Below are 25,042 nucleotides of genomic sequence, written 5' to 3'. Positions count from 1 at the left end.
CGGCGGACTAGGCTTCCGGCAGGGATGGGCCGGGGGCGTGGCCTCCTGGGGACGGTGGGCGTGGGCTGGGAGGACCCGTCGGGTGTGTCCTCCGAGCTCCTGGAGCAGCGGGAAGCGTGAAACGCCCGGCGACCGGCCTCGCTCCCACTGCCCCTTGGGTCCTGGCGTTGGGTGTCTGCTGTTGAGGCTCCGCGGCCCCCGCAGGTCCGTCCCTCCCCTAGGGGCTCCGGGGTGTACGGAGCCGGTATCCCACGGGGACGCCACTCCAGGAACCCGAGGTCAATGGGGCGCTGGAGGAGCGTCTGGCCGGGCCCTCCCTCCTGTCCTTCCTCTGGGAGGAGACAAGACTCCTCGCGCCGCCCCTAGTCTTGTCTTCCCTTCAGGCTCCGTCGGACTCCAGCCCCAGGCCTTTGACCTCCTTGTCCCACCATCCGCAGCTCTTCTCCCTTCCTGCCTTGAGTCTTGATCGGATTCTCAAATCCCTCTCTCGTCCCCACCTTGGCCCCTGTGGTCATATGACTACGTGGTTCTGCACTCTTCTGCCAGACCCCGGGCTTGGGGAGCAGATGACCCCAGCCTTGCGCACAGCATTCAAACGCGGGGTGGAGGGTGTCAGCCATGCTCTGCTGTGTGACCTTGAGCAGGTCACGCGCCCTTCTGAGCTGCAGTTTCGATCCTCATCTGGGCCAGCGCAGCCCTGCCACTGGGCTGGAGTCACCACTTTTAACATCTCAGGGAAGCGGACGGCACCGGGTAGAGCTTCAGGATGCCTGCAGGGCTGATGAGGGCACTGTGTGGGTCTGGGAGTTCCTGAGGCCCCCACCCTGATCACGAGGACGGAAGTGCTCCAACCACTCATGCCAGATAGTTTAATGTTGGGGGAAAGGGAGAGGTAAAGCAGGGTTTTCAGGGGTTACCCCCAAAGCAAGAGGGCACAGAATTCAGGCTGCTTGGGTTGGGAGGTGGAAGACCCAGCCTTCCTGTGACCCTGGACAGGTAGCCTTCTCTAGATTTTCACCTGCCCTACTCCCTTTGAGACAGAGGTGAGGCTGGAGGAGGTAAGGCAGAGGCTGATTCCCACACTAGGTGTGAGGTCCAGGGTAGCAAGGCTTCCCCACGGGGCCTCTGCCATCACTGGGAGTCCTGGCCCGGCCCTAGGCACACCGCAGTGGGGGACAGGAGCCCCAGCCCAGCTGGCAGAGGCAGGCCTCCTTGATCCCTATTGACCCGGATGTTGGGGAGGGGGTATGGTGCCGGTCGGGTCCTTGGGATCCCCAGGTGGCTTGGGGCTCCAGAGTACAGGCTCTGATAGGTGATGGGCCTGTAGGTGGCCGGGGCCAGCAAGGCCTCAGGTGGGGGCAGCAGCTGTTGGTGGAGCTGAACAGGGGTCTTGGAGGCAGAAGCTGAAGCTTCATTGGGGTCTAAGGGAGGAAATGGTCTGAGTGGACCCTGGGCCCCACATCACATCCTCAGCCCTCATCCCAGGCCTGCCCTGGTCCCTCCTGCTCCTCCTATCCCAAGTTACCTGCCTCTCAGTCTTTGCCATTGTTTTTCCCTCTTCCTGGAATTTCTTTTTCCTCGTTCTCCCTCAGTCCAAACCCTTCCCAGTTCTCCAAAGCCCAGCTTGGTAGCCACCTCCTGCAGGAAGCCTGCCTGGCACCCCCTGCCTGTGTTGTCTATCCTGAGCCCCATATTGTCTTAGGCATCTCTGCCTTCCCCTCTGTGTGTCCACACAGGGGCCCTGTGGGTTTGCTGAGCTGCTGAAGCCCCTTCCTGGAGGTCCCGTCCCTTTGCCTCCCGCCCCTTGTGTCCGCCTTAGTCTCACTGTGTCTGCAGGCCTAGGGCCTTACCTTTCTCCCTCTCTGTGGCGCCCTTCAGCAAACAGGGACTGAGGCTGCTGTGACTCCGGGCTGGGACACTGAGCAGGGGCCGTGGGGCTACAGGCCTGAAAATGGGGCAAACAGGAATGGGGGAAGGGGGTCAAGGGGAAGAACCCCGGCCAGGGATCATGGCCAGATTGAGAGGGTAGGGGCTCAGGATGAGTCAGAGGGTGTGATCCTGGAACAAGGGCCCGGAACCAAGGCCTTAGGCTGTGCCTGGGGGTGGGGTCAAGGGGCTAGGGTCAGGGTCAGACAGTACCAGGAGTCGGGGTCACTCTCTCTAAAGCCCTTGGCAAAAGGATTGCTGGCGATTTTCAGCTGGGTGATCTGCAGGAGAGAAAGCGCAGTTGTGGGCTGGCCCTGTGTCATGTGGGGTGGCTCAGCCACCGTGTCCTCCCAGGACTCCTCAGTTGGGAGGCCCTGGCACCTGGGCTCCTTGGGCCAGGAACTCAGCTGATAGGAGTGCAGGCGGGGCCTTGACTGAGGGCAGATGCTCAGGGTGCATGGGGAGGGCGGGAGTCTGTGCCCCGGCGGGCTGCGAGCCTCAGGGCTTGGTCTCCCAACTTGTGAAACGGGACTGCAACAGGTGCTCCCGAACCAGCCCACCCACCCTGTGGTTCTGATACGCCGTCACAGCTGTGAACTGGGTCTCCGTGAAGATGAAGGACTTGAAGTTCTCCTGGGCATAGCGTTCACTGTCCTTGCGTGGATCCACAAAGACCACGTGGAAACGGGGCTGGTAGCGGTGCATGGAGTTGAGAATGATCTGTGTGGTGAGGTGAGGTGAGGTGAGGTGAGGTGAGGTGGGGTGAGGTGAGGTGAGGTGAGGTGTGGTGAGGTGAGGTGGGGTCAGAGCAGGAGTGCAGGGGTGAGGTGGGGTGAGGTGAGTCGCAGCAGACTTCCTGAGGCTGGAGTCCTTCCCTCCAAGCCAGGAGCCTGCCCCGGGCCTGCTACCCTGTTGGTTTGGTGGCGGTGCAGGGTCTGAGCTGGAGAGGCCGTAGTTCTGTGTCAAAGGTCCCTGATGTCTCAGGATCCTTGTGGCCTCGTCCTCTGACGTCCCACATTCCAGCTGCCACCCGCTGCCTGCACGCCAGCCCACCTCAATCACGCTCACCCATTTCCTCCGTTGCCTCCTGGCCAGTCCCCTGTCTCTACCTTACCCCACTGTTCGGTCTCTACACAGCTGCCCAGGAAGCCACATCACATAGCCCCTGCTCCTAAACTTCCAACGGCTTCCACCCCATGCGGTAAAAGCCACAGCCCCCAGCAGTCAGCCCCAGCCCGTGGGTAACCCCCCAACATGTGCACCGAGGAAGGAGAGCGGTGCAAACCCCAGGCACAATCAGTGCCTGAAGAATATCTTAGTTTATAGTGTTATTACTCAGCTATTTCCTTTACATAATCCTTTATATACAATCATATATTACTTTATAGAATTAGTACCTGAAGTATAACTTACTGCTTACGTCTATCTAGCTTATATAATTATACTTAGTACTTATATCTAACATACTTAGTTCCATATAGTCTTTCTATATAATCACATAGGTATTGTAGTCGGAGCTGTACTGACACATTTAGTGCTGATTTATAGAATCCTTCCATAGAACCATATAGTAGTCTGTAGTAGGAGGAATGCCTAGAGCAGTCACAGCACAGAAGCAGTACATGGGAAAACAGCCAGACCAGGACGAGAACCAAAGACCCAGGTGGTGGCGTCCCTGCCTGAAAGGGCATACTCTGTATGGCAGGCTTGGAGCAAGTGCCTCTCCTCCTGATAGAGGAGTTGTAGCACCTTGCATCCAGTTCCTGCGGAAAGTCGGCCTCGGGCCTGAGATCCCGCAGATAACTAGGGAGAAGAACCCCTCTGTGTGACCAGTCACGGTGGCTGTGCACCCTGTCAGTCTTTTCTCACTTCTGTGCTAGCTCAAATCATCCTCCCGTAAATATCTTAAGAGAAGAGCACAAGTCTGCCAGCCCCCAGATAAGACGCATTGCGTGCGACACTTGTTGCACATAGCCCACCTCCTTGCCTCGGTGACCTAATGGGGGTGGACCCCTTTTCTGTACACGGCCTCCTACTGCACACGGCCCAATGTGGGGCTGTTGGCCCCACAGGGTCATGGGGTGTCCCTTAGGCTGTGCTGAGGTGCAGGGTCTGAGAAGTAAAGAGACCGGACACTGAAGAACTGGAGAAGAGCAGCTGGACTCAGGGGCCACACCACCTACGAGCGGAGACAGGTGAGGCCCCGGATGTCCAGAAGCGTCTGTATTTATTAGGTATAAGCAGGGGACGGGGTCGTTAGTGAGGTCATCATCTATAGGCTTAGTGATAGGGCATACATTATCACGTGAGTCACAAGTGAGGGGACCCACCCATTATGACCCCTGGGCAGAGAGGTGGGCCGTGCGCAGTGGGGGGCCAGGCCATGTGCAGTAGTAGAGGGTCAGGTACAGAAAAGGGGTCCACCCCCATTAGGTCACCGAGGCAAGGAGGTGGGCTGTAACAGGTGTCCCGCGCAACACTTCTTATCTGGGGGCTGGAGACTTCAAAGGGTTTCTAATAGAATACTGTAAGCCAATGCAGTGGGAGCTGGCAGACTTGTGCTCTTCTCTAAGATATTTACGGGAGGATGATTCGCCCTATCACAGAAGTGAGGAAAGACTGACAGGGTGCGCAGCCACAGTGACTGGTCACACAGAGGGGTTCTTCTCCCTAGTTATCTGCGGGATCTCAGGCCTGAGGCCGACTTTCCACAGGAGCTGGATGCAAGGTGCTACAATTCCTTTATCAGGAGGGGAGACACTTGCTCCAAGCCTGCCATACAGAGTATGCCCTTTCAGGCTGGGACGCCACCGCCTGGGTCTTTGGTTCTCGTCCTGGTCTGGCTGTTTTCCCATGTACTGCTTCTGTGCTGTGACTGCTCTAGGCATTCCTCCTACTACAGACTACTATATGGTTCTATGGAAGGATTCTATAAATCAGCACTAAATGTGTCGGTACAGCTCCGACTGCAATACTTGTGTGATTATATAGAAAGATTATATGGAACTAAGTATGCTAGATATAAGTATTAAGTATGATTATATAAACTAGATCTATGTAAGCAGTAAGTTATACTTCAGGCACTAATTCTATACACTAATATGTGATTATATATGAAGGATTATATAAAGGAAACAGCTGAGTAATAACACTGTAAACTAAGATTCTTCAGGCACTAATTGTGCCTGGGGTTTGCACAGTTCTCCTTCCTCTGTGCCCATGTGGGGGGTTACCCACAGCCCACCTCTCTGCCGAGATGACATAATGGGGTGGCCCCCTGGCCGGTGACAAGCGTGATTATGTATGCCCTATCACTAAGCCTATAGATGAAACCTCACTCACGACCCTGCTCCTCTGCCTTGTACCCAATAAATACAGACGCTTCTGGACGTTCAGGGCCTTGCCCATCTCTGCTCACAGGTGGTGTGTCCCCTGAGTCCAGCTGCTCTTCTCCAGTTCTTCAGTGTCCTGTCTCTACTTCTCAGATCCAGCGCCTCAGCACAGCATAAGGGACACCCCCACCCTGTGGGGCTCATAGCCCTGCACCGGCCCCTCAGGCATCTGCCACCTTGGCTTCCCCTCCAGTCTCCACTCCAGCACTATGGGAGCCTCTTGCCGTTCTGTGGACCGGGGATTCTCCGGCCTCAGGGTCTTTGCACCTGCCGCCCCCTCTGACTGGCATGGGCTCTCCCTCCCCACCTCCTTCAGGTCTTCAGCTCCCTGCACTCTCTGAGAGCAGCAGGGCCCTCTCTCCACCCCGCTTCTGTAGCTCTGCTTTCTCTTTGTCAGTTGTCCTTATCTGAGACGCTGGACACAGTGTCTTCTGGACCCTGTCCCTACCCCAGGAAGTGACCTCTGTGAGGGCAGAGGTTTCACGAAGTGTCAATGGTATTATGTCCAGCACTTACAGCAGGCCAGCCTAGGCTGGGCGTTCCCTAACTTGTCCTCCCTCTCCTGGGGGAACAACGTGGGCTGGAACATTCCCCTGCCCCCACCCCCATCCAGCTGCCTGGACAGCCCTCTCTGCTGTGCCGCCCCCAGCCAGGTGAGCTCACCAACCCCCCCACCCGCCTTGGCCATCAGCAGCAGGCAGAGGTGCTGGGCACCAACCATTGGGCAACAAAGGCCCTGCCAGCCCTGGCCCCAGGCCCCTCTGTCCCCGCCATCGCCCGGGCCTCACGTGGCCGTTGTCATCCAGCAGGTTGTTGGTCAGCTTGAGCTTGTCAAAGGACACAATCTGGCGCATCCACTGGGCGCCCTTGGCTGGCGAGTCAGGGTGGAAGTGCACGCGGCCAGGTGTGGCCGGGTCCGCCTTGCCCGCCACCAGCCAGGCCGAGCTATGGAAGGCATACCTGGGGAGCACAGGGAGATGGTGAGGGCTGCCCCAACCAGCATCACGACTGAGCAATAAGGGTGGGGTGAAAGGCTGCTGCTGACTCCAACACTGCCCACCCCGCCTGGTGGGCACCTTGCTGAGGAACACACGGCTCAGAGAATCCTGTTGGGACCTGAGCTCCCTGTGACTGCACCTGGCTGGTGGGTGACAGGATAACCCCTGCTGCCTTGGGCTAGACCTTTCTGCCTGCCTTTCCACTGCCCTGGAAAGCTGCCTGCCTAAAGCCAGCCCACTGCCCATGGAAAGCTGCCTGCCTGAGACTAGCCCACTGCCTTGGAAAGCTGCCTGCCCAAGGCTAGCCCACTGCCCATGGAAAGCTGCCTGACTGAGGCTAGCCCACTGCCCATGGAAGGCTGCCTGCCCGAGGCTAGCCCACTGCCCATGGAAAGCTGCCTGACTGCGGCTAGCCCACTGCCCATGGAAAGCTGCCTGACCGAGGCTAGCCCACTGCCCATGGAAAGCTGCCCGACCGAGGCTAGCCCACTGCCCATGGAAAGCTGCCCGACCGAGGCTAGCCCACTGCCCANCACTGCCCATGGAAAGCTGCCCGACCGAGGCTAGCCCACTGCCCATGGAAAGCTGCCCGACCGAGGCTAGCCCACTGCCCATGGAAAGCTGCCCGCCCGAGGCTAGCCCACTGCCCATGGAAAGCTGCCTGCCCGAGGCTAGCCCACTGCCCATGGAAAGCTGCCTGCCCGAGGCTAGCCCACTGCCCTGGAAAGCTGCCTGCCCGAGGCTAGCCCAGTGCCCATGGAAAGCTGCCTGACTGAGGCTAGCCCACTGCCCATGGAAAGCTGCCTGCCCGAGGCTAGCCCACTGCCCATGGAAAGCTGCCTGACTGAGGCTAGCCCACTGCCCTGGAAAGCTGCCCGCCCGAGGCTAGCGTACTGCCCATGGAAAGCTGCCCACCAAGGCTAGCCCACTGCCCATGGAAGGCTGCCTGCCCGAGGCTAGCTCACTGCCCATGGAAAGCTGCTTGCCTGAGGCTAGCCCATTACCCATGGAAGTCTACCAGCTACCCTGAGCTGGGCTCCCTCTCACCCTCAGGCTGTTGTTGGCTATTGTCCTGCCCTTATGCTGGGCCTCCCTGGCATTGCTTGGACAGGCTCCTGCCTCACCTGGAGCGTAGGAGGGTCTAATTCCTGGCCCCAGCCCCCGAGACCTGAGTGTGCATCCCAGGCTGTTCCCCGCACCTGTATCTCTTGTCATCTAGGGGGATGAAGTCCATGAGCAAGGCGTAGTCAGCCAGGGAGTCCATGCCCAGGATCTTCACCTGGAAGGGGGGGAACATCCTCCTGCAGGAGGGAGGTGCTCAGCAGCCAGATGCGGCCCCAGCCCTGGCCCCTACCCCACTCTACCCCCGCTGCTCACACCTGCCTGCCTTGGTGACAATCATCTCGGTGCCCAGCTGGTTGAATTCCTCCCACAAAGGCTTCATCTCCAGCTGAACCGTCACGCTGGACACACGCGGGTTCTTGGGGCCTTGCCCAGTGGGCTCTGCCCTAGCTTGGGCCCCAGTAGAGCTGCTGCAAGGGACGGATGGGAACGGGGACCCCAGCCGAGGCTCCCAACCAGAGCTGGTTGTGGGCAGGGCATAGGTGTCTGAGGATGCGAGTATGCCAAGGCCGGCAGACAGGAAGGCTGTGGAGAGAGGACACACATCACCCAGCCAGCCTTATCCTTCTGGCTGCACCTGCATGCCTCTTCCCCCATGACTGCCAGGCCTGTGTTCTCACAAGATCCCCCACTCAGCATCACTCCGTGAGGTAAATGCTCATTTAAAGTCTTTTTTGCCAGCAAGCTCCTTGAGGGTAGCGTCAGGGCCTGTCTTGCTCCCCAGAGAATTTTTTGGCCATCTTGTGTCTATGCAGCCTCAAGCAAATTGTTTTACCTCCTGGATCCTCAGTTTCCACATTTGTCAGAAGAGGTTCTTAATACCTTCGTCGGCCAGGCATAGTGGCTCATGACTGTAATCCCAGCATTTTGGGAGGCCGAGGCAGGCAGATCACTTGAGGTCAGGAGTTCAAGACCAGCCTGACTGACATGGTGAAACCCTGTCTCTACTAAAAATACAAAAATTAGCCGGGCACAGTGGCAGGTACCTGTAATTCCAGCTACTCAGGATACTGAGACAGGAGAATTGCTTGAACCCAAGAGGTGGAGGTTACAGTGAGCCAAGATTGTGCCATTGCACTCCAGCCTGAGTGACAAAGCGAGACTCTGTCTTAAAAATAAGTAGATAAATTTTTAAAAATAAAATAAAAATACCTGCCTCCCTGGGCCAATGTGAGTATTAGTGACCACACATGGGGCTGGTGCACAGGGCCCCTTCACAGACAGCGCCTGTTCTAGATGATGACATGTGTGGGAAGGGAGGTGGGGTCTCCCCTAGCTCCGTGGGACCTGCCGCCTGGTGCTGCTGAAGGAGAGCTGAGCCAGGAAGAGTCCCCCATTCAGCGCCAGTTACCCATCCCTGACCCTGACAGCCTGCCCAGAGCCCACCTCCAGAAGCCCCTCCTAACGTCTTTTTCTCTGGTCTCTGCAATCTTTTCTTTCCTTTTTTTTAATTTATTTTTTTTGAGACAGAGTCTCAGTCTCACCCAGGCTGGAATGCAGTGGCACCCTCTGCCTCCAGGGTCCAAGTGATTCTCCTGCCTCAGCCTCCCCAGTAGCTGGCACTACGGGCACACGCCACCGCACCCAGCTAATTTTTGTATTTTTATTAGAGACGGGGTTTCACTATGTTGCTCAGCCTGGTCTCAAACTCCTGCCCATCCAGCCTGGAATTACCATATGATCCAGCCATTCCACTTCTGGGTCTATACCAGAAAGAACTGAAAGAAGGAACTCACACAAATATGCACACCCATGCTCGTATCAGCGTTATTCACAATAGCTAAGAAGCAGAAGCAACCCAGTGTCCATCGGAGGATGAATGGATAAACAAAACGGGGTCATCCATGCAAGGGAATCGTGTCCAGGGGAGAGCATTCTGACACAGGCTACGACATGGCTGAGCCTTGCAGACGCCGCTAGGTGAGGTGAGCCAGACACAAAGACAAATACCATATGATTCCATTCATAGGCGGAACCTGGCGGGGCCAGATTCACAGAAACAGAAAGTAGAGTGGTGGCGGCCGGGGCTGGGGAGGAGGATGTGGAGCGCTGCTGTGTCATGAGAACAGAGTATCAGTTTTGCAAGATGCAAAAAGTTCTCGAGGTGGACGCTAATGATGGTTGCACAACAATGTGAATGTCCTTAATGCCACAAAACGGGGCATTTAAACATGGTTAAGATGGGCGGGGCGTGGTGGCTCACGCCTGTAATCCCAGCACTTTGGGAGGCCAACGCAGGCGGGTGACTTGAGGTCAGGAGTTTGAGAGCAGCCTGACCTACATGGTGAAACCCCATCTCTACTAAAAATATAAAAATTAGCCAGGAATGCTGGCAGGCATTAATCCCAGCTACTCAGGAGGCTGAGACAACGAGAGTCGCTTGAACCTGGGTGGAGGGGTGGAGGCTGCAGTGAGCTGAGACCCATTGGGATCTCAGTCCTTAGCCTGGGGTGCCCCTGCCCCACCCTCTTGCCCAGGGCCTGGGTTCAGCAGGGCTGCCTAGGTTCCCCTCCTGCCCACCCACCCTGGAGCCTGAACCCGACCCACGAGCCCCCCTCTGCTTCACGTAGCCTACCTGCCATGGAGACAGAGCAGCTGTCCAGCTCCTGGAGAAACACTGCTTGGCTGTGGCTGGGCTTCAGCTGCCACCCAAGGGGACCCTGCCTGCCAGGAGGGGTGGTCACCACCCGGCACCGCGGCTCAGCCCTCTGGTGCTCACGCAGGCGGTGGCCTCTCAGCAGGACTGTCCTTGCCTCCCCGATTGCCCTTCGCCCGCGTCCCGAGGTGGTGGTCTTCCCACTGGAGCTGGAGACCTGGTCTCCGAAGGTGAGATTCGGGCTCTGGGGCACACAGAGGGCCTTCTCCAGCCCACTCTTAGGCTGTGCTGTCAGGCTGTGTGGGAGGAGGGCAGGTGGGAAGGTTCTGACGTGGCTGCATCCCCCTCCCTCCTCGTCCTCCCTCTTCAGGTCTGTCCCTTCCCCAGCTAAAAGCCCCCCAGCCATTCCTGATCAATGGGCCCAGGCGTGGCAGGGGTGAGGCGGTAGGAGGGTGGTTCTTGAGGACGGCTGGGCGTCGGCAGGAGCCCAGGCCTGGCTGACTGGAGGGGCTGGGGCCGACAGGGCCCAGGGAGTTGGGAGGCAGAGTGGCAGCAGCAGATCCCGGGCTGAATGGCGGAGGAGGTGCCCTCCCACCAAGACCCAGACCCCCTGACCTGAGGCTGGCCCCAGCTGGCCGGCAGCTGTGCAGCTGTCAGGGGCAGTGTGAGCAGGAAACGCCAGGGGGCAGCAGCGAGTGTGTTCAGCACAGAGCCCCAGACTGAATGGCAGGAAGCCCAGGTCCTGTGAGATGCTGACCCTCGTGCACAGACACACGGATGAACTCAAGGAGCTGTGCAACGCTGGCAGGCCCCTCCAGCCTCCAGCCTCCACCCTCGGTCTCTCTAGGTGACCTAAGCACATAATCCCTTCTGCCTGTGATGCTCTAGCCCAGCCTGGAGGGCAGTAAGCCCAACCTGCCTGGAGCTGGGGGTGGTGCCCTGACTGATGGTGCCCATGTAGTCCCCATCTGGGGATGAGTGGAAACAGTGAGCCTGGTCCAGGTGAGAAGCGGGTGTCTGCTCTGCCTGTGGGTCTGTCTGTTCTCTCTGGCCTGGCCGGGCACCCTCTTCGGGCTGTCTGAGGCCTGTGCTGAGCACTCAGGGGATTCAGGGGACACACGGATCACTCTGCGGGGAGGCAGAACAGGCAGGTCCCCCTGAGTTGCAGCCAGTCCCTAGGTTGAGAGTGCTCTTTGGCCTTTTGACTCTTAGTGAACAGCCCAGAGGGAGTCGTCTGGCTGGAGCACCCCACACCTCCTCCAGAATCCTGCCTTGGGAATGCTGGGTTGGCAGTGGCCTTGATTCCTAAGAGGGGGTGTGGAGGGCTGTGGGGGTGGCGGGGCTGTTTCTCCCTCAGCGCTACTTTCTGGGGGCTCCTCCCTGCAGCTCAGGGATGGCTGTGGCTCAGTTCCTGTGTCCCAGATCTCAGCCTGCAGAGCTGGATGGGACCCCACATGAAGAGGCTGGGCTGGCTCTGGGGGCACGGAAAGGAAGGAGGGCTGGCTCCTGGCCCAACCCCGTGCCCAGCTGTGTCGGGGAAGGCTGCCAGCAAGCAGCTCTGGAATTGCTGCCAGGCAAGCTGGGGGTGGTCTGTGTGAGATGGAGGGTCCGGGAGCCCCTTGGGGGTAAACAACAAGGCGTGGTCATGCTGCCCTGGCCACAGCATGGTGGGTGGGAAGTGGGGAGATGATGGAGGGAGTTGGGGATCCATTCCATTACTGGTGGCTCCCATTCACCGAGACACCCAGTGGAGGGCCAGGCTGGGGTTGTCGTGGCCCTGGTATGTGAGTGTGTGCAATTTTGATCTGTGTGATGGAAAATACCCCCCCACGCACACACATGAGCACACTGACACGTTAATCCACATGCGCGCAGACACGCAAATGAACTCAGAGGCTGCTGACTCGCCACGCGGGTGAGCACACGCACAGCTTCTGTGCACACGGACCCAGCACACGCACACGCCACGCACAGGCACACCTCCCTGCTCACCCCTCCCCAGCTGGCCCGCCCTGCCTGCCCCAGGCGCCTACTGGCCCCCTGCCCCCTCATCCATCTTGCCTGCCAGCCGCTCCCTGGTGCCCTCATATCCTTCACACCTTCTCATCTCACTGCTCAATACCAGGAGGCAGCGTGGCAGCCGTGGCTGCAAGGAAATTGATGGACCAGGCGGGGGTGTAGAGGGCTGGGGAGTGGCACCGGGAGGGGACTCTGGGCTTCAGCAGTCCCAGCTGTCCAGCAAGAGCCCATTAGACTCAGGCAGCTGTGGGCAATGAGGCTGCAGCCAGGTCACATGTAGCCCTGCCTATATGTCCTGCCATGACACCTCAAAGGGTGCCAGCATCAGGACAGAGGGGCACTCAGCAGCAGGCCTCGTGCTGGCTCACCTGACACCAGTGTGCGGTGTCCTGGGGATGGTGGAAGTCGTGGCTCCCCAGTTAGAGCTGGGAAGTCCCTCCGCCTCAACCCAAACCACCTCTTCCCTGCGTCTCTACAACTGGACAGGCTGATCTGCGTGGGGACAGCCTTGTCCCGCTGTGACCCTTCCCACAGCCCTGACTCCCCGCTTGAGACACCACGGGCACTGGGCTCATTACACACTTAGAAATGCACATCTGGCCACAGAAAGATCCCTTCAGAACGCTCAAGCTACTGGGGCTCTTGGAAACACATATGTGTGGGAAATGCACAGACATGCACGCCAGAGAGCACACAGGGCAGGGGCACACAGCCATGCATGGACAAACACACATGTGCACAGACAGAGGCACAGCTCTGCTCTCCCCACACTCGGCCTCTGACCCCAGGATTGTAGGAGGGTTGGGGGCCCCCTCTGGGTTGTGGCCTCCTCTGGAAGCCCCTCTGCTGGCTCCAGAGTAATCCTCCTCCAGGCTGTCCTCCTACACTCTGGGATCCTCCCCCAGGCATGGATGGACAGCTGTGGGCACAGAGGCAGCCCCACTGGCCCCAAGACATTTGTATGTCCACGGCTGTACTGGCCAGACCTGCCCAGGTCCTGTGGCCAATCCTCCCCTCCTTCATCCACTTCCCCAACCGGAGAGGAGCCGTGAGGACAGGACACAAATCATGGACCCGTGGACATTTTCCATTTTATAGAATAGGAAACTGAGGCCAAGGGTTGGGGGACCTGGCAAGGAACGTGGTGCATGGTAGGTGACAAAAGGGGCCTCTGTGCTCGGAGCTGTGCCTCAGGACCCATTGTTCAGATGGGAAGGCTCAGGTTGGGGAGGTGTGGCTTGGGTTAGGAAGCTGGGCTAGGGGCAGGGGTCAGCGCGGGCATGGCAGGCACGGAGAATGTCAACTTTTCAGTCTGGACAAAGGCGACACCCTTCTCATAGTAGGCAGCCTCGTTAATGAACACGGGGTACACCGCGGACTCTCCTTCATAGAGCAGGTCCTCCCCACTGAACATTTGGAAGATGGGATCACCAGGCTGCAGCGGCTGGAAGTCTTGGTCCTGGGAGGAGAGCCAAAGGTCAAGGTTGCTGGGGCCACCTCTGCCCTGGCCCGAGAAGAGGACAACCCCAGATTGGCACCCAAAAGATGCCCCTTATTCATGTCCTTTGCCACCCACTCTTCCCTTCCTCAATCCATATGACAGCAGGTCTGGTGAGATACCAATCTACTCTGTGTCTAGAAATGAAGACACAAGTCACCTTGGGGAGACCTATGCCAATGTGGAAGTGGAACCTCATAGTTATGGGCACAGGTTGAAGCCAGAGTTCAAATCCTTGCTAGCTGTGTGACGGAGCAAGTCACTTAACCTCTGTTCCTTAGCTTTCTCATCTGTACAATAGGGATAACAATATCTCCTACTATCATTCTAAAGTTTAAATCAAACAGGCTAATAGTGTTTAAAGCAGTGTCTGGCACGCAGTAAGTACAATATGATACTTTATTAAACAAATTTTAAGGCCAGGCGTGGTGGCTCATGCCTGTAATCTCAGCTCTTTGGGAGGCCAAAGTGGGCAGATCACTTGAGGTCAGGAGTTCAAGACCAGCCTGGCCGACATGATGAAACCCTGTCTCTACTAAAAATACAAAAATTAGCTGGGTGTGTTGGCACATGCCTGTAATCCCAGCTACTGGGGAGCCTGAGGCAGGAGAATCACTTGAACCTGGGAGGCAGAGGTCATAGTGAGTTGAGATCACACCATTGCACTCCAGCCTGGATGATAAAGTGAGACTCTATTTCAAAAAAAAAATAATAATAATAATAATAAATAAAATAAATTCTAAAATTGTTGGAGGAGCCACCCAAATTGACTGTTATTGCTTAACATCTGCAAGTTAGCTGAGCATGGCTGGGTTAAGACCCTCTAGCCCTAAACATGGACAGCCTGGTGCTACCTCTATTTGTAAGAAGGTAACCCCTCAAAATGAAACTTCAGGGCACAAAAGGCCACAAGACTGCACCAGACCCTATTCAACAGCGACCCCGTGTGGCAGCAAGCAGAGCAGCAGCCAGTTGGTTCTTGTCAGCCACTCAAGGGACAGGTGTGGAAGCAGGATTGCCAGATCCTGGAACATTCAGAAAAGGAAGGCCTGGAGAGAGATACTTGGATGACCTGCCAACAGGCATGGGGATGCTCAAGGAATCAATTGAAAATCAGAAGAGAGTTCTGTATTTGCACCTCCAAGCAGGTGAATTGGGTCATGCCTGCTCCACAGCCCCTCCTTCTGCCTTCTACAGCCAAGGTAGGGCTGTCTCCCTCATGCTCTCTACAGGAGCTATGTGGCCTCTCGTGCTAGGCCCGAGTGTGGGGTTCCAGGGAAGGCAGCAGGGCCAGGGGAAGTGGGGTGGTGGAGCCCAGCCTCCCATCCTGCTCCTGAACCTGAGGTTCTGGTGAGCTCGTAGGAGGCTTGGCTGGGCCCTCTGGGGCTCGGTTTTCCTTGACAACCCTCCTCCCCAAGGCTGTGGCCCCAGCAATCACCCCCCCCACAAACACACACACACCTGCAGCTGAGGATGCACGGTGCCTGCCAGGTTCCCAGCCTCAGTGCGGGGGAAGTCCATGACGCCCACGGGTCTATAGGCTTCCATCTCAAAGGCCGGAAAGGTTGTGCCTGTGTGGGAGGCTGGGTGTGTGAGCCAATCCCTTCCTCCGGGATAGGGGACAGAGTGGGCCGTGGGGGGACCTCAGGGCTGGATCCCAGCCTGCATGTGAGCCTGGCTCCCCGGCCCCTGAGCCAGGCCTTCTCTTCCCGAGAGCTGTTTCCCATAAGTCCCCAGGGTCTTACCCTGGTTGAAGAGTTCGATGAAGTCCAGAACTGTGGCCACCAGGGCGCTCATCCTCGAGAAGATGTCAGCCCGCAGCACACCCTGTGGCTGGGGGCCCAGCTCCAGACCTGGGGACCAGGAAGCAAGCGGTGAGGCAGGAATAGGACCCACGAACTCCTTGGAGAGGCCCCGCCCCTTGGTGCATGGCCCCACCCCCAGCCCTCCTGGCCCCGCCCACTTCCCAAGAGGCCCCGGCCCACCCAATCCGTTTTTGGCCACGGAGTTCAGATTGTGGCTCTCCTCCCCGGACCGCTGGTACAGCAAGACCTGGCAGGACAGCTCGGGGTACTGCAGCTGGGGGCGAGAGAGGCGGGTTAGGGGCCCAGGCCTCAATGGGAGGGGAAACAGGTGGGGGGCGTGGCATGGAGGAAGCACAGGGCACCACCCTCCTTGGCCAGGTCTCCCTCTGCCCTCTGGCAGGGCAGGGGAGGGGGTGCCCGGGGCCTGGAGTGCTGGCGGGTGGCAGACCCCAGAGCCTGGAACCCAGGGGAACTCAGCCCGGGGAAGAGGGACTAATCAAAGAAGGTTCCGGCCTTGCCCCGCCCTGCGCTCCTTCCCTCTCCCCTCTGGGGGCTGTATGCTCCGCCGAGGCCACCTGCAGATGGCGGCACAGGTGCAAGGCAAAGACGTCGTGGGAGGAGTCTGCGATTAAGCAGGTGCCCATGTTGGCCGTGGTGTTGTGCAGGTCAAGGACAAAGTCAAAAGCCTGGCCCGAGGCCTTGGGCCCCAGCAGCTGGTTCAGCTCTCGGGCTCTCGTCACCTCGTATGGGTCGTCCGGGGTAGGCCTGGAACTGCGGGAACGGGAATGGGGGACGCTCACCCCCACAGCCTCAGTCAGTCTTCAGTGGTTTAAGGGGCGAGGGGCAAGGGCCCGCAGGAGCCACTCGGAGCAGCTCAAGGCTTGCCCCTCTGCCAATGTGGCTGTGCCCGCCCCTGCGCATGGCCCTCTTGGCTCTACACTTCCCGGTAAAGTCCAAGCCCTGTCTGGCCTGCCCTCCCGCCTGCCTACCCACTCACCTGCCTCTCATGCCCTCACTCCAGCCACACTGCCTGAGCACCATGCTGGTCTCGTCCCCAGGCCTGTGTTTGTGCTGGGCCCTCCACTGGAAACTCCCTCTCACCTCTCTTCCCCTGGCTAGTTTTACTCAGTCTTTGGGGCTTGGCTGAGATACCACTGCCTCCAGGAAGCCTTCCCTGACTGCTCTCGGCCAGGTTAGCTGTTTTGTGTAGCCCCCGGGCGTGCCTTTAGCCTCCTGGGTTATGGTTGCCCAGTTCTTCCTCTGTGTCCCCATTAAGCATGAAGCCAATACCTTGGTCCTCTTCCCCCTTCACTCCCCTGAGCTGGCCAGAGCCTGGTCTGAAGATGGGGCTCAGTGACTATTCTTTGGAAGGTGGCATGAACAGTGGTCGGGACACATGACAAATAAACATGGCCTGTGGGGCGAATCTGAAGGAAGCACTGGGTCTGGGATTCCCAGAGGAGGTCCTGACACAACTTGCAGTCAGGAAGGGCTTCCTGGAGGAGGTGACATCAATCTGGGTTTCTCTAAGTGTTCAGTTTGTCCCCATGGAGGAATGGGCCACACAGGTAGAGGGGAAGCAGGAGTGAATGCAGGGAGGGCCCTGCTGGTGGCTGGAGGGGAGGTGTGCGGTGGGTGCTCGCTGCCCAACTGCCTGTGCCCACCTGGTAGCAAGGGCACTCACTTGAGGAAGGTGCTGGCGAAGGTGCGGTTGAGGTCACGGTCCACGTAGCGGCGGCAGGCGGCGGTGGCTGCGGGGTTGGCCAGCACTGGCACTGCGGAGAAGCTGGGTCTCTGCAGCTCTGCCGGGGTCAGTAGCCAGTGCCGCACCAGGTAGATGCCCGACATCTCGTTGCCATGTGTGCCCCCGGCCACCGCCACGCGGCGCAGGGGTTCCCGGGGCACGGGCAGTGAGCACATGCTGGCGTGGGGCGGCACCTGGGGGTGGGCATACTTGGGAGACCCTGGCCCCGGGGCAGGGCCCCAGGCTTAGAGCGGGGATGGCGGTGGGAGGGCTGAGGAGTCCCAGCCCCGCAGGGCAGCCGCCTGCCAGGAGGTGTGGCCGGCTGGGGGTGTCTCAGCTCTGTCCCACCTGCACCCCAGTGGCCCTTTCTCTGAGGAGACAATTTTCCTGCTCCTTTGGAGAGAAGAAATTTCTTTTTCCTAAACTGAGAAGCGGGGCCCAGTTATTCGGGAAGATGGGTTCACCGAGGCACACTCCCTACGGGAAAAGGGCTCTGCTCCTTTTTATAGTCAGGGAAACTGAGGCTCAGCGTGGGGAGTGGAAAGAAGCGTCACCAGGGTTTGCTGTTGTGTGTCTGGGTTCTAGGCTGCTGCCCTTCCTGCCTCTCCCGTGTGCTTCTCTGAGCTGGTGTGGGGGTCTTAGGGCAGGGGGCACTGACCTGCTGATGTGGAGCTGGGCTTCCCGGGCACCCTGGCTGGTGTCTAACCGGCAGACAGGCTGGTATTTATGGGCCTGAAGATCCACAGAAGGGAAGTGTTTGTGTCAGGTTGGCAGAAAGCAGGGGGCGGATGGGAAGGGCTGAGGTCCATGCAGCCAAAGGTTGGAGTGCCAGGGTCAGCTCCACAGGCGCTGCCCCACCCTCCCCTCTCTGCTGCTTGTGCTGCCACGGCCCATTGAGCCCAGGCCCTGCCGGCAAGTTCCTGCCCCTGCCCTTTGCTCCTCTAACACTACCAAGAGGTGTACCTTGGCGGCCACTAGGATGACAAGTTGCCCCTCCTTCACCACCTCGGCCCCCAGAGGGCTGTGGTCACTCTTGAGTCGCCCTTACCCACAGGTGCCATGTGGAGCCCCGGTTTTACAGCTCTTTGTTGCTTTAAGCAAAATTTCAAAATGTCTGATTCGGTCACCCAGTCATTTTCCGGGACAGTATAGCTCCGATGACTCAGTTTGCTCTGTTTTAGAAACGACCCTGAGGCTCATTTTATAGATGTGAAAACTGAGGTTCAGACGGATGCCTGCAGGCACACAGAGCCGCCCTAGAGACAGGCAGGCCAGGGGCACACAGAGCCCTAGAGGCGGGCCGCAGGTGGGACTCAGGGCCCTGGAGGCGGGCTGAAGGTGGCACTCAGGGCATCCAAGCTGGCTTTACCCCCTCCAGCTGCCTCTCAAGAGCAAAGAGGGGAAGGATGAAGGTGAGGTCCCCTGCACTCAGCCCCAGGGACAGGCAGGGGTCCTACCATGCTCAGCTGTCTGCTGGGAGAGGCTGAGGCCAGTCCAGAGGTCACTGGGGCGTGAGGCAAGCTGCTTCGCCAGGGCCTGCTGTGTGCCAGGGCCTGCTGTGTGCCAGGGCCTGCTGTATGCCGATGCTGGAGCCTCCCACAGGCATCAATCCCAGGCCTTCTTCACCACCACACTGGGTCTCCCCAGGACAGTCCAGCCCTGCTGCAGATGCCAGGCCCACCAGCCTGGGGGGCTCTGGGTGGCCAGGACCCTCCAGGCTAACCCCTCTCGGAAGCTGCCCAGATCACACTCAACTCTATGTGGCCGGGGCTCTCCTGCCCCTACACCCAGGGTTCCGCAAGCTCAGAGCATGGGGATTGTGGGACAGGGAACTTGTCGTCCTGGCTCCCATCAGGGCAGCTGGGTCCTTCACGAGGTGGCAAGAGGGGCAGATGGAGTGTGAGGCTGAACACCCAGCGGCCCAGGGCTCCCTATGAGCCCCTCCAGGGGCCACCACCCCTGGCATCTGGAGCTTCAGCAAAGGGAGGGCAGAGACTGCCATTAGGGGGCCATACCATCGACCCCTGCCCCCCACCCAGCCCTGGGGGCAGCTGTCACTGGCTCCATTTTCCAGGTGTGGACTGAAGCTCCAGGGGTTGGGCGACTTGACTGAGTCCCTGGCAGGGGGCAGGAGAGGGAGTCAGCAGAGGAGCCTGTCGGCCTGGGTCTGGTCCCTCCTTGCTTGGGGTAGGGGTCTCATGGCACCCCCCATGCTGCTTTATGAGTCCCAGGCCATGGTCTTTCTTGGTAGCCCCCCACCCCGCCAAAGGCTGCGATCCTGCCAACTTGGTGTGGGGCCTCTCAGGAAGGAAGGGCCTGCTCAGCAGACCTAGCTATTTTGGGGGCTACTGGGGGCCAGGGTGCTTCCTGCCACGAGGTGCTGGTCCCCCAACTCCAGGGAGGACAGCAGGAGGGGTGCTGGAAGGTTTCACTTCCCTTGGCCGGGTTTCAGCTTCTGCATTTCAGTGTGTGTTTATGGAACAGCAGGGGGACCAAGAGCCCCTGCAGGAGCCCTCAGAAACAGCAGCCCCAGTCCCGACGGTGTGTGTGCATTTGCGTGCATGTGTGTGCACGTGTGCTGTGGGCGTGTGTGAGTGTACATGTGTGCGCATGCATGTGCATGAGAGCATTGTGTGCCTGTGTGTGCGTGTGAGCATGTGTGTGTGTGCGTTAGAGCGTGTGTGTGTCTGTGCGTGAGCATGTGTGTGTGTATGTGCATTCTGTGCACACTTGTGACCTGGCTCTGACCCTGCCTCCCTGACAGGCTGTGTGACCTGGAGAGATTCAGTGCCCTCTCTGGGCCTTGGCTCCTCCCTGTGAAATTCCTGGCCAAGGGCAGTTGTAAGGAGTGAGGAACAAAGGGCAGGCACAAGCTTGACAATGGGCAAATGCAGAGCCCAGCATGAGTGAGGGCAGAGGATGGTGGGATCATGAGCGCAATCACTGGGGCCAGTTTCCTCACTGCAGCTGGGGAAACTGAGACCCAGAGGGGGTCAGAGCTGTGGCGTTCCCCCGCGGCAGCTAGCTGCAATCAGAGCACGCCTCATTACCTGCTGCTTTTCTTTTCTGTTCTTTTCTTTCTTTTCTCTTTTTTTGAGACGGAGTCTTGCTCTGTTGTGCAGGCTGGAGTGCAGTGGTGCAATCTCAGCTCACTGCAACCTCCGCTTCCCGGGTTCAAGTGATTCTCCTGCCCCAGCCTCCTGAGTAGCTAGGATTATAGGTACCCGGGACTGCACCCAGCTAATTTTTGTATTTTTAGTAGAGACAGGGTTTCACCATCTTGGCCAGGCTGGTCTTGAACTCCTGACCTCGTGATCCCCCTGCCTTGGTCTCCCAAAGTGATGGGATCACAGGCGTGAGCCACCGCCCCCGGCCACTATGCTATGCTTATAAAACTTGCCACAGCCCTCAGCTCGGGAGACACCGCTTCCGGAGCTGTCTCGGTGTTCTTACTTGTTGCAAGAAATAAAATCTGCTAAATCCTCCTTAGCTGACACTCGCCATGCAATTGAGCCCACCCGCTGTGTGGGTAACATCTGGCGACCAGATGGGGCCGACTGGGGTTCTGGTCCTAACTCCCTGAGGCTCACTAGGGTGAAGCAGTGGGCAGTGGCACCTCCCCCAGGGGGAACTCACCCACGTGGCCCCAGAGGGTCGAGGGTGACTCCTTGGGATCTCCTTGGCACGTGGTCCGCGGGGCCGTCACTCGGCACTACCCCAAAAGCACAGAAGCAGCAGCCTGGACCTTTTGCTGGGTTGTTGGGTGCTGCTCCCTCAGGGAAGAAAGCGGACTTTGCCCGTGGGTTGACGAGACGGGTAAATTCTCTGGATCTAGCAGTGGGATCTCTAGACTTCGGCTTGGTGCAGCTCGGTTTCAGTTTCTGTTTCTGGCTCTTTGTGCTCGGAGGGGATTGAGACACACCTCCCGCCAGGCCAAGGGCAGCCGCATCTGGGTGGACAACAGCGGGACTGGTTTGGGGAATTCGTTCTTTTTTAGAGAGACAGATTTTTTCCTAGCAGGCTGAGCTGCGTCTCCCAGAGCCCCCTTGCCATACCCCAGGTCACCAGAAGCAGGAGCTCTGCCACTTGATGCAAAAAGTATTTTTTTCAGATAAATGTTTTTATTATATTATCACACATAGCGGGCAAGGCTGTGTATATACACATGCAACTATTTACAAATACGTTATCATATGTTCAACGGCTAGAAGGAAATATACAGAAAAATATGTATTAAAATATTGGGGTTTTTTTCATTATTTTGTGAGATACTCTACAAAACATTACAATGAGGTAGGACTATTTTAGTGCTAGAGAATCTGATAAAATGAATTTGTTCAGGAGCTTCTTTGTCAGCTGGGTGCAGTGGCTCACACCTGTATTCCCAACACTTTGGGAGGCCGAGGGGGACAGATCGCTTGAGCCTAGGAGCTCAAGATCACCCTGGGAAACATAGGGAGACCCTGTCTCTACCAGAAAAATCAAAAATTAGGGTGGGCACAGTGGCTCACACCTGTAATCCCAGCACTTTGGGTGGCCGAGGCAGTGGATCACCTGAGATCAGGAGTTTGAGACCAGCCCGGCCAACATAGCAAAATCAAGCAGTCCTCCCGCCTCAGCCTCCCGCAGAGCTGAACTACAAGCCTGCACCTGGCCAATTTTTGTATTTGTTTTTTAGAGACGGGGTCTTGCTGTGTTGTCCAGGCTGGCCTCAAACTCCTGAACTCAAGTGATCCCCCCACTTCAGCCTCCTAAAGTGCTGGGATTACAGGCGTGAGCCACCGCCCCTGGCCTTTCTGCTGTGTTTTTCAACACAATGTCCCTATTGCTTTCAGTGAATTCATCAAAATCTCAGGTAGTTCGAATCTGCTGGGGAAGCAGAGCCACAGTGCAGAGCAGCTGCTGTATTTCCTGCTTTGCCAAGTGAAATCCACCCCTTTCAATTTTTAGCAAGTTAATAATTTTTTTAAAAAATGATATTGGTGCTAAAGCAATTGCAGTTTTCAGCATTACTTTCAATGTCAAAAGCAGTGATTACTTTTGAACCAACCTAATATTACAGAGACAGGATTTCACCATCTTGCCTAAGCTGGTCTCAAACTCCTGCGGGAGTGATCCACTCACCTCGGCCTCCCAGCGTGCTGATGACAGGCATGAGCCACCACGCTCACCCCCTCCCCATTTTTTTTAAACTAGTTGAGTGTGGCCCAAGAGTTGTGGGATCTGTGTCACCACCAGCCCCGCCTCTAAGCTGCTGGGTGGCCAATATGGGAAGAGTAATTGCTGCAGGACTCCAGTGGCACAAGCCATGTGGGTAAACTATGAAAAGCAGAAGCGACACTGGGGATGCTGATATCTCAATTGGTTGAGGTTGCCCTTGACATATTGAACAACCCTGGCCAGGTTCAGGAGGGGCAAAAAAAAAAAAACCCAAAAAACAAAAAAACAGGGCAACACCAGACAACAGGCTACCATGGCTCTTGGCTACAACCAACCAGTATAGAAGAAACAGTTCACTGCGGCCAGGCATGGTGGCTCACGCCTGTAATCCCAGCACTTTGGGAGGCCAAGGCAGGTGGATTACCTGAGGTCAGGAGTTCGAGACCAGCCTGGCCAACATGGCCAAACTTCGTCTCTACAAAATATACAAAAAATTAGCTGGGTGTGGCGGCAGGTGCTTGTAACCCCAGCTATGTGGGAGGCTGAGGCAGGAGAATCGCTGGGATCCAGGAGGCAGAGGTTGTGAGCCAATATCACGCCACTGCACTCCAGCCTTCGTAACAACTCGGTGTTGAAAAAAAAAAAAAAAAAGGAAAGAAACAGTTCTCTGGAGAAGATGACCAGCATAAGTAAGATCCCCAGGGCTCCCACTGCCCAGCCAAAGGGCCCTTCGCCCTTGAGACCACAACACTGTGCATATTGTAAACAAGAGGGTCATTGGGTACCAGAGTGTCCTAACTGTCCTCAGCGGGTAGGGGAGGAAGCTTCCCCATCAGTCAGCCCACCAGAAGCTACAGTTTGCTGATAGAGACCAGCAGTGATGGGACACAGGGAGTCCTCTATGATCTAGGAAGCCCTAGATCAGGTAACAATTGCTGTGGGAGACACCCATGGGTTTTCCTTTCTTTTTTTTTTTTTTTTTTTTTCTGAGACAGACTCTCGCTCTGTTGCCTAGGCTGGAGTGCAATGGTGTGATCTCAGCTCACTGCAGCCTCCACCTCTCAGGTTCAAGCAATTATTCTGTCTCAGCCTCCTGAGTAGCTGGGACTACAGGTGCACGCCACCACGCCCGGCTAAATTTTGTATTTTTAGTAGAGATGGGGTTTCACCATTTTGGTCAGGCTGGTCTTGAACTCCTGAACTCGTGATCTGCCCGCCTTGGCCTCCCAAAGTACTGGGGTTACAGGCGTGAGCCACCTCGCCTGGTGACCTGTTTTTCTAACTGATGTTAGAGCCACACCTTTGCCTGTCTCCTTTCTACTGTGTTCTTTCTGAAATTCCGTAAAGGGCTCCTGCTGTATGGGACAGATAAATTTTAGCTAAAATTGTTCATTGGACAGATACAGAGTAGGAATCTGTCTTTTAAGTAGTGAATTTTACCTGACCCGTGGCTAAACCTTTAAACGTTAAAGCTACAAGATCATTATTTGTAAGTGGTAGTATGTACAGGTCTGGTTGCATTTGTCTATGGTACTGAATTGGCTTTTAAAGAAATGAGTACTCATAAACTCAGCAAATAAGACCCGGTGCTTTTCAAGTTCACATAACAGTAATCTTTTGGTGAATGGGATTAGTCTAAAATTGCTGGTTTGATGGGAATGATGTGTCTTCTGAAATTTAACTGAAAGGTTCTTACTTTTATGATAGTTGTCTGAGGTGCAGCTATACAAAGAAAATTAACAGGTAAGTAATTTGGAAACTGATAGATTTGTCTAATCTATCCGTTCTCATAAGTAATCCTGATAAACTGCTAAAATAAATAAAATATGTAAAGGTAAATGGGATAAGTATCTATCAACTTTTTATGTAATTTGAAATCTTCAATTAAATAATGGATACTCATTAACTATGTGAGTCATTTCCAAATAAGACAAAAACTGGAACAAATTGCTGACCATAAATATGTTTGCCTTTGGCTTCTGAAATTTAATATAAAGACTGAATATGTTTGGGCCTATAAATATGTATAAAAATTATGCTGTAGGGACAACATGTTTTTCTTTTTCTTTTTCTTTTTTTTTTTTTTTTTTGTTTGAGACAGAGTCTCCCTCTGTTGCCCAAGCTGGAGTGCAGTGGCACAATCTCGGCTCACTGCAACCTCCACCTCCCAGGTTCAAGTGATTCTCCTGTTCTCCTGCCTCAGCCTCCTGAGTGGTTGGGACTACAGGCACGTGCCACCACGTCCAACTAATTTTTGTATTTTTAGTAGAGATTGCATCTCACTGTGTTGGCCAGGCTGGTCTCAAACTCCTGACCTCGTGATCCACCTGCCTCCACCTCCCAAAGTCCTGGGATTACAGGCGTGAGCCACTGCGACCAGCCAAGGGAAACATGTTTTTCTAACAATCACAAAATCGATCTTCTCCATAAAATACCAATATGGGATACGCAATTCAAGATTTTGTGTTTCATATGCTTTTAATAAAATTTAAGGGTACTGGACGGTCACTGTGGCTCATGTAATCCCAGCACTTTGAGAAGCTGAGGCAGGAGGATCGTTTGAGACCAGGAGTTCCAGAGCAGCCTGGGCAACATGGCAATATTGTGTCTCTACGAAAAAAATATATATATTAACCAGCGGTGGTGGCACATACCTACCGTAGTCCCAGCTACTTAGGAGGCTGAGGTGGGAGGATCACTTGAGCCAGAGAGGTTGAGACTGCATTAAGCCAAAATCATGCCACTGCCCTCCAGCCTTGGTGATGGAGCAAGGCCCTGTTTC

General features: G+C 56.5%; 2 protein-coding genes across 7 annotated transcripts; both read right to left on the bottom strand.

Annotated features, from left to right (window-relative positions):
• Positions 1–854: 854 nt before the first annotated feature.
• TBX10 (T-box transcription factor 10) lies at positions 855–10,704 on the bottom strand. 2 transcript variants are annotated; one of them, XM_037741538.1, is made up of 9 exons: positions 10,650–10,704; positions 10,014–10,330; positions 7,696–7,963; positions 7,516–7,617; positions 6,107–6,278; positions 2,491–2,646; positions 2,140–2,207; positions 1,851–1,945; positions 855–1,421 (listed from the first exon to the last, which is right to left on the bottom strand). In XM_037741538.1, the coding sequence occupies exons 2-9, from the start codon at positions 10,018–10,020 to the stop codon at positions 1,132–1,134; spliced, it is 1,158 nt and encodes a 385-aa protein (XP_037597466.1). In that variant the 5' UTR covers positions 10,021–10,330; positions 10,650–10,704; the 3' UTR covers positions 855–1,131. The 2 variants fall into 2 exon arrangements, with proteins under 2 accessions (XP_037597466.1, XP_017392463.2); XM_017536974.2 differs by lacking the exon at positions 10,650–10,704 and having other exon boundaries at positions 10,014–10,638.
• Positions 10,705–13,130: 2,426 nt separating this feature from the next.
• Positions 13,131–18,049, bottom strand: ACY3 (aminoacylase 3). 5 transcript variants are annotated; one of them, XM_037741535.1, is made up of 8 exons: positions 17,759–18,049; positions 17,407–17,493; positions 17,041–17,294; positions 15,932–16,121; positions 15,537–15,630; positions 15,297–15,404; positions 15,013–15,122; positions 13,131–13,512 (listed from the first exon to the last, which is right to left on the bottom strand). In XM_037741535.1, the coding sequence occupies exons 3-8, from the start codon at positions 17,274–17,276 to the stop codon at positions 13,297–13,299; spliced, it is 954 nt and encodes a 317-aa protein (XP_037597463.1). In that variant the 5' UTR covers positions 17,277–17,294; positions 17,407–17,493; positions 17,759–18,049; the 3' UTR covers positions 13,131–13,296. The 5 variants fall into 5 exon arrangements, with proteins under 5 accessions (XP_037597463.1, XP_037597462.1, XP_037597461.1 ...); XM_037741534.1 differs by having other exon boundaries at positions 15,932–16,127; positions 17,407–17,524; positions 17,759–18,042; XM_037741533.1 differs by having other exon boundaries at positions 15,932–16,127; positions 17,759–18,042.
• Between the last annotated feature and the right edge of the window lie 6,993 nt (positions 18,050–25,042).

This window comes from Cebus imitator, unplaced genomic scaffold (assembly GCF_001604975.1).
Source record: "Cebus imitator isolate Cc_AM_T3 unplaced genomic scaffold, Cebus_imitator-1.0 Scaffold102, whole genome shotgun sequence".
NCBI lineage: Eukaryota > Metazoa > Chordata > Mammalia > Primates > Cebidae > Cebus > Cebus imitator.
This window is presented reverse-complemented; position numbering and strand designations above follow the sequence as displayed.